This window comes from Trichechus manatus, unplaced genomic scaffold, assembly GCF_000243295.1.
Source record: "Trichechus manatus latirostris isolate Lorelei unplaced genomic scaffold, TriManLat1.0 scaffold00015, whole genome shotgun sequence".
In the NCBI taxonomy this organism is placed as follows: Eukaryota; Metazoa; Chordata; class Mammalia; order Sirenia; family Trichechidae; genus Trichechus; species Trichechus manatus.
Genome location: NW_004443951.1, coordinates 17528324 through 17537022, shown reverse-complemented (window position 1 = coordinate 17537022; position 8699 = coordinate 17528324). Strand labels below are relative to the sequence as shown.

The 8699-nt window shown below is 51.3% G+C and overlaps 1 protein-coding gene across 1 annotated transcript in view; it reads left to right on the top strand.

The window, feature by feature from the left end:
* Positions 1-3: 3 nt before the first annotated feature.
* LOC101340527 (bone morphogenetic protein 8B) overlaps positions 4-8699 on the top strand; it is a gene marked incomplete at its 5' end in the record, with an annotated part of 35129 nt that continues 26433 nt past the window's right edge. The window contains one exon of the mRNA XM_004372085.1: positions 4-166. Coding sequence (XP_004372142.1) covers positions 4-166 — 163 coding nt within the window. The remainder of the gene's footprint in view (positions 167-8699) is intronic.

Here is an 8699-nt window from a genome sequence, read left to right as displayed (position 1 = left end):
CGTCCCCGGCCCCGCGCGCCGCCCGCCGCCGCCCGGCTGCCCGCCTCCGCGCCGCTCTTCATGCTGGACCTCTACCACGCCATGGCCAGCTATGACGACGACGGCGGCGGGCGCCCGGAGCGGGACCTCAGCCGCGCCGACCTGGTCATGAGCTTCGTCAACATGGGTGAGTGTGGGCCGCCGGGGGTGGGTGTGAGGGCCCCTGCGGTGACCATGCGAACTCCGCGTGTCCCCGTGCCCCTCACGGTGCCCCCTGGGGTGAGTGGAGTGGGGGCCGAATGTGACGGTGGGCTGCAGGGGCGACTGTGCACAACCTCGAGCAGGATCAGCCGCCTGGCTGTGAGCCCGGAGTGGGTATCGGGTGCGCAAAGAGCCACTAGTCTGTGGACACGGAACGCACAGGCGAGTGTGAAGTGCCTCGTCAGGAAGCAAGGTCAAAGCTGTGAACGGGCACGTGCACAGGGGGACAGTGAACTCCCAGGGGCCGTGCATTCACCATGCCAGCACACCCAAGAGTAAGGCTCATGTCATGTCCAGGCGGACCTGGGCAGTGCCGGGAAGACAGTCTGGTCCTGGGGAGACAGATGAGTAAACAGGCTGTGATGCTTTCACTGTGATAAGGGCAGTACTGAAGACAGGGACAGAGTTCAGCCTGAAACCACTAGTCACATCAGAGTGGTGAGGACCCAGATGTCCTGGGTCCACCGTGGGCTCTTCCCCTGTGCCAGAGCCACAAAGAGGCAGGTAGGGGCTGTCAGGGTGGGTGAGGGGTAGACTCAGCTCTGTGGGCAGGGACTGTGGTCTTGTCACCCTGGGCCCCAGTACCTGGGAAGTGGCCTGCCATGGAGTGAGTGTCCAGGCCTGTGGAATGACCCAGTTTGCTGCCTGGACCCTCTTTGTTCTCCCAGGCAAGTCTAGCTTCTCCTCTCTGCAGAAATTTTACTCCAAACTGTGGAACTATTTACTCTTAAAGGTCTCAAAGATGTATTTTTCCATCACTAAGCTCACTTTAATCTATGGTGATGTGTACTTGCCTTGAATTAGATCCCTCATCCACTTTGCCTCCTGTCTGTGGCTAGTGACCAGCACAGGTTGGGACTAGGGTAGAGACCAGGTTGGGTCTGCCAACCCAATGACTACAGCTCAGCCAGAGAAATGGAGAGCCCGGGAGTCGAGAGCAGGGAGAGTCCCCTTGCCATAACCGCCAGCCTCCCCTACAGCATCACTGTTAAATCCAGCAATCCTGTTAATAAGCCATGATATTTACCCCCATCTCCCCGATGAGAACAATGAGGCTCAGAGAGGCAGTGTCACACCTGGGGTAGTAAAGCCTCTACACGCCCGACCCAGGACTTAGCCCAGGTTGTCTGGGTCTACATCCAGTGCTCAAGGAGGTAAAAATTCTGTTGTCAAGAGGGCAGGCTTTTCAGGGTGTGTAAAAAAAAAGAAAAGAAAAGGGACATGGGGGCAGAGTCTAACCTTCTCCAACTTTAGGAGGGGGAAGAAGAATCAAGATCAACAGTCCAAGGATGATTCCTATGAGGTGGGGTCAGACATGCCTCCTCTCTCCACCATTTACTAATTCTGACACCAACCATCCCTCCCACAGCACTCTACTGGATTCAATAATTCATTGCAATGGCCACACAGAACTCACAGACCATACTTAACAGTTATAGGGTTTATTAGGGAATTGACAGTTACAGTTCACGCTCAGGAACACTCAAGATACGGTTCTTCCATCAGGATAGCCTCTCCCCAGCTGTGCTCACAGACACGCCTCTCCCTAGCCCTCAGTCTGTGCCCAAAGGCACTCAGCTTTCTCTCTCTGTGGGCCGGGCCACTGCGCTGTCTCCTGCTGCCAGGTCTCTGCTGCTGGGTCTCACCTGCTAGTCTCTCCTTCCTTGGTGGTGGTGGGCTCCTTCTCTCTGTTCTGGAATTGGCTCTCTTTTAAGGCAAAACTGAGCAATCCCCTTGGTGGGCCACAGTTATCTTATTTGCACAGCGCCACCCAAACACCTGGGTAGGAGTATAAGACCTGGGCGATAAAGGCCATTCTAAGTAATTCATCACACTGCAGGAGAAAGCTTTCAGAGTAGGTTGGGCAGAGGAACATGCTGCAGAGTAGCAGCAGGCTTTGTGGGGTCCTCAGCCATTTGCTTCCGCTTGTAGTGTAGGAGGAGGGGAGACCCAAGGAGGACCCAAGATGGGCTGCCATGGTGAGATGCAGCCATTAAACCAGTGCTGAGAGCCCATTGCCAGGCACAGGACCCCAGCTGGTGGGCTCTGGATGCTGCCTTCCCGGTGCAAACTTAGAGCCCTGCTGGCAGGGCTGGGGACTCAGGGCAGATGGGAGAGGAGACCATATGTGGAACCAAGGCAGGAGTTCTGTCCTCAGGACAGGCTAAACCAAGGATCAGGACCAAGAAGAGCTGAGGATGGAGTGGCCCCAGGAATGCCTCTGGGGAGCCATCCGTCAGAATGAGTTATCTCCCAGCTCGCTTCCTGCTTCCCCCTAGCCTCCCCTGGGTTGAGTGCATCCAGTCCTGGTGGAAACTGTTGCTGTGAATTAAGCTGGGCCTGAGCCTAGGCAGACCTGGTTCCCCTCCTGCTTCTGCTGTGTGATCTTAAGCAAATCCCTTGCCTCTCTGAGCATGAGGTCCCTCCTTGTAAAACAGGGCTGCTAGTGATTCATGCCTCAGGGTTGTTGTGTGATTGGTTGATAGAGGGGTAGATCTGGTTGCTGCTGACCTCATCCCTCCCACCTACTGTCACATCCTTGGTGTGGATGTGATGTGAACCTGCCCACGTGTTGTGTACACATGTGAAACCCAGAAACAGATTTTAAAAGCCAACCAAAAGGTGTTGGTACCTATTTTTAGAATAAAAACTAGCATTTGAACTTTCAGTCTTATAATTCCTCATCAATCCATGTAACAACATGTGAAACTGATTTGCCAGCCCCATTTCCTGGGTGAGGAGATGAGGCCCAGAGGTTAAATGGCCTGCCCAGGGCCACCCAGCACATCCAGGGCATCATCCAGGGCTGTGGATTCCAAATCCTAGGTCTTCCCACGCTATCTCTGTGTGTCTCATTAAGATCCGATGCCTCCGACGCTGTGAGATTAACAACAGATCTTTATTCAGTGGAAGCCTAGCCTGTGGGCGGGCACGGCCAGCTGTCAGAGGGCCTTCTTTATTCTGAAGTACTAATCGCACTAGTAGAACTCTTTGAGTTAGAGTAGTTTAACTGGTAGCTATCTAGGGGGTGTGTGAGGGATTAGACACATACCAGGAAATTTTCCATGTTTAGAGGGCCAGGCCCCAGGGTCCTGAAGGTCGGTAGCCTGAGAACCACCATGGAGCCTAATAGCAGAGTCACTGCGGCATCAGCGCCTGTGGCATCAGCGCCCACATCCAGGCTTCCACACCTGTGGCCCGCAGCTCCACCTCTCCTGTTGGCCTCTCTGGCTCCTGAGAAGCTAGGCCTGGTGCTGGCCAGTCCCCTGACCACTGATGCCAGCCTTTAGGGCCCGGAGGCCCTGAAGCTTCTCACAGGCTTTCCACTATGGGGCAGGCCATCTGTGTCTGAGCAGATGCTTTAGGAAGACTATGTCGTAGTTTTTCCAGGGACTGAGTTGGGAGGCGGGCTACAGTCAGAGCGGGCAGCCCTGCCTGGCTTGTCTGTCAGTTGACCTCAGCCTTGTAGACTCTTGGCTCCTTTGGTCAGGACATAGATGCAACCTGTCCCTGGCCTCACCTGTGCTCACGGAGAGGAGGGCCCTGAACTGGGAGGCAAGAACCAGGTTCTTGTAACACCTGGGTCTGCCACCATTTTCCTACATGTCCTTAGCCAAGTGCTTTTCTTCCTTGGGCCTCTGCTTTCTAGTCTAGTCTACAATGACAGTGTCAGAAAAACAAGGTACCTCCCAGCCCTGACCCTGTGGTTTTCACCAACACCACATCCTTTCTATTAGAGCTCAAGTTTGACTGGCTGGACCACCCAGGGCAGAGGGAGTAGGCATGAAAGACCAACTTTGATTGTCCTTCTGAACCCTTTTCCATCCTGTGTCAGCCAAGTGTCAGTTGTCCATGTTCCAGATTGAGAAACTGAGGTGCTAACAGCAGTAGCAGGCAGATGTCTAGCCAGGAACAGAACAGAGCCATCTTTACTTTTTTTCTGACCCTTCCCTGAACCAGGCTAGTTTGTCCCTGTGATCTTGGGTGGCCAAGGACAGGGTAGTTGATGAGCTTTTGAATTGAGGTTGTTGGATTTGGGAGAAGCAGGGCTGAATGGGAGTTAGGGACCTGGCTAGGGTCTTCTCTGCCCATATAAACTGAACCTTAAAGAAGTGATGCTTTACCTCTAGAGCCCCAGGGTCAGTTTCATTGATTCTTTTCTAGGAAATTCTTTAATTTTTTTTTTTTCATTCAACAAACAGGGAATACCTGCTATGTGCCAGTCACAGTTGTAGTTGCTGGGGATATAGCAGTGAACTAAACAAAGCTCCTGCCTTCATGGAGCTGACCTTCAGGTGGGCGAGACAAATGATAAATACATAAACCATAAAGCTTATTATAACTTGTTAGGTTGTGCTAGATAGTGACACCCCCAATCTGGAAACCAGAAGGGGCCGAACAATGGGAGGGCAGATAGGCCTGGGTCAGGGGTTTCTGACCTAGGACTCAGACAGGCACAATATGCATCCTGACTTCTCCTACCTACTCCCAGAGTGATCATGGGCTTTCTAGTCCACTTCTAGGAGCCTCAGTTATCTCCTACTAAAATGGGAATAATATGGTAGCCACCCTATGGAGCTGTTCAGAAATTGTATGAGATGATGCCCAGTGATGACCACATGCCCAGAACCTCCATGTCTGTTCCTTCATTTGCATCTCACAGGTACTGTCACAACTTCATTTTTAAAAGAGGAGAGTGAGGCTCGCAGAAATTAAGTGATTTTTCCCAAGGTCACACAGCATGTAGTCTCCGCACTTCCACATCCTGTGCTCTTCCCCTGCACAGCAGTTGCCTCTCTACCCAGCCTAGGGCCAGGCACATCGTTAGATGCAGTAAGTGCTGGAAAATTGGACTGAATGTAAAAGTATGTCATAAACCGAGAATCCTTTTTGAAATATTTTTATTATTCTGGAATTTGCAGAAATAATACATGATTATACCAAATTTAGACCATACAGAAATACATGACATGTGTGCCCCTGGGAATCCTACTCTTACCAGTCAATCCCTTTCACCCTCCTTCCCCAGGCAACCGCTTTCTGATCTCTATCACCATTGATTCCTTTGGCCTATTCTTTGAACGTTATTTAAATGGAATAGTATAGCGTGTACTCTTTTGTGTCTAGTTTCTTTCACTCAGCATAATGTTTTGGATATTCATCCATTTATTGTTGTAGTAATTGTTCTTTTTATTACCATTGAGTTGTATTCCATTGCATGAATATACCGCAATTTATTCTCTCCTTAATGGGTGTCATGGTTTGAATTATGTCCCCCAAAAAATGTGTGTATCAATTTGGCCATGATTCCTGGTACTGTGTGATTTTCCTGTGTGTTGTAAACCTACCTCTATGATGTTAATGAGGGAGGATGGGTGGCAGTTGTGTTAGTAAGGCAGGACCTGATCTACAAGACTGGATTGTGTCCTGAGGCAATCTCTTGAGATATAAAGGACAGAAGTGAGCAGTGAAACAGGGGGACCTCATACCATCATGAAAGCAGTGCTGGGAGCAGAGCGCGTCCTTTGGACCAGGGTCCCTGCGCCGAGAAGCTCCTAGTCCGGAGGAACACTGATGAGAAGGCCAAGTGAGAGAAAGCCTTCCCCTGGAGCTGACACCTTGAATTTGGACTTTTAGCCTACTTTACTGTAAGGAAATAAATTTCTCTTCATTAAAACCATCCACTTGTGGTATTTCTGTTGTAGCAGCACTAGATGACTAAGACAATGAGCATTTGGGCTATTTACAGTTTTTGGTTATTATGCATAAAGCTGCTATGAACATTCTGTATACATCCTTCTGTGGATAAATTAAGCCAGGATTTTAATCTTGGGTGTGCCACCTGGAAACTGTGAGACATTGGGCAGGTTGCTTAAAACTCTCTGAACTTCATTTTCCTCACCTTTAAGACAGGGTAAAGAAGTCTACCTCACAAGGTTGTGTAGGACTGTCTTAGTCATCTCGTGTTGCTGTAACAGAAATACTACAAGTGGATGGCTTTAACAAAGAGAAATTTATTTTCTCACAGTCCGGTCGGCTACAAGTCCAAATCAGGGCATCAGCTTCAGAGGAAGGCTTTCTCTCTCTGTCGGCTCTGGAAGAAGGTCGTTGTCATCAATCTTCCCTTAGTCTAGGAGCTTCTCCATGCAGGAACCCTGGGTCCAAAGGACACACTCTGCTCCCAGCACTGCTTTCTTGGTCATATGAGCTCCCCCACTCCCTGCTCACTTCCCTCTCCTTTTATCTCTTGTAAGATAAAAGGTGGTTCAGTCTATACCCCAGGGAAACTCCCTTACATTGGATCAGGGAGGCAGCCTGAGCAAGAGTGTTACATTCTACCCTAATCCTCTTCAACATAATCCCATCTTGCCTCATTAACCACAGGCAGAGATTAGGATTTACAACATAGAGGAAAATTATATATCAATCACAAAATGGAGGACAACCACACAGTTCTGGGAATCATGGCCTAACCAAGTTGACATATAGTTTTGGGGGACACAATTCAATCCATGACAAGGACTAAGAGAAATGACATGTGCAACTGGCAAGCTGGGCACCTACACATGGTAGAAATTTCACAAGTGGGAGCTGATATATTACATCCTACTTCTGTGCCTTTGCAGTTTTGTTCTCTGCATAGGATGCACTTGCTCTCGTTTCTGTTTATGAAAACTCCACCTTCCTTAAAAAAAGAAGGGGGAGATCCATAAATCTAACTGTTTTCACCCCCAACCACTCTAAAGAGACAGGGTCCCTCCATGATGGAAGCTCCATCCTTCCTTCTAGGATTCTAGTCCCTTTCTGCCTTGTCTGATGCAGGTGCGTGTTTAGGCCCCTCTTTCTCCTACTCTCTGAGCAACCTGAGAACAGGGACCAAATCTGACTCTTCTTGGCAGCCCTCACCGCACCGAGCACCCTAGCCCCTGTGTGGCAGGTGCTCAGGGCAGACTGGTGAAATTGAAGGAAACAGGAATGTGGCAGGAGGCAGGGGAGCACTGAGAGCCACGTGAAGGGGCCTGGGCCTGGTCAGGTGGGACAGAAGCAGGGCCAGCCCTCGCTGTCCTTGCTGGAAGGTGAAAACAGGTGCAGCATCTCCCCAGGGCCCCAAGTCCCCGCAGGCCCCACCTGGAGGAAGGTGACTTCAGCAGGGCATTTGCAGGGCACCTGTTGACAGAAAAACCTTGTCGTCAGGTGACCCTCCAACCCAATATCACCACCCAGAGGAACTCAAAGGTCACTCGTTTTGCATTGGCTTCAAATCTGAAAGTCTACACAAGGGCCCCTAACGTGACTGGTGACCCCTGCAGGTCTCTGCCCTTTCTGGGCCTCAGTTTCCCCATCTATGCAGGGTTGCCTTGAAGACCTTCACAGCTCTGACCAAGGAATGTGCCCACCCCCTGACCCTGGTGGAGGCTCCTCCAGGGGTAAGGAACAGGCCAGGAAGTACACCCAGCCCATCCTCCTCATGGGAACCCTTTCCCCACAGGGGTAAGGGGGTACATCACCGTGACCACATCTTTCTGGAAAACTCCCACAGTTCCGTTCTTGCCCCGGGTTTCAGCTGGAGAAATAGCTTCTTTCTTGCTCACATCTCCGTGAATATATTTTTGCCCTTGGCGGGCTTGATGTGGCCAAATGTGCGGGTGTTCCCTTTTAATTTGGGATCTGAAGTCGTCTGAGGCCTGCACCAGTAATTATGAGTGCAGAGCTATTTATGGAAACAGCTCTTGACAAAAGTCGGTAATGAAAACCAACTAAAATTTCCTCAGAAATGGAGCCTGGGCCTCTTCTCGGCAGTGCTGAGATTTCTGGGTGGGAGAAACCCTTTCGGGACGCAGAATCGACAGGTAGTAAATTCTGCTGCTGCTCTGTGGACCTGCAGAGGCTGTGGAGACTGGGTCTTGTTTGGGGTCTGAAGTGCCCCCACCCTCAGCCTTTGTTACTGGCAGGACCAGCTAGACAGGCCCAGCCCATCTGCCTCCCAGGCCTAGGGGAGCCTGCCCTCCACCCTCAGGGGCTGGGCCGTGAAGGGAGGCAAGTCCACAGAGAAGCTTCTGATGGAGACACGTTGTGAGGGACACAGAAGCCACCTCAGACCAGCAGAGATGCGAACTCAGGGACATTGGTTGCTAGATGTTGAGTCACCATCTGGGGGACCAGGAGCCCTTGGGAAGAATGGATCTGGCATCCCTTCTGGGTCCCTGGGGACACAGGGGCCTTGGGGAGGGGATCGCTGAGAGCCTCCTGTTTCCATCCCACCATGCTTGGTCCCTGCCCTCTAAGAGCTCACCGTCCAGAGGGGCAGATAAGCCAGGGACATAAGCCCCTGGTGCAGGCCTGCTCTGTAAGGGGGTCAGAGGAGGGACAAAGAGGCTCTTAAAGCTGGACTGAGAGGAAAGTAGCCTCAGCAGGAGTGGGGGATGGCGCGGTGGGGGAACATGGTGGGGAGGGGGACA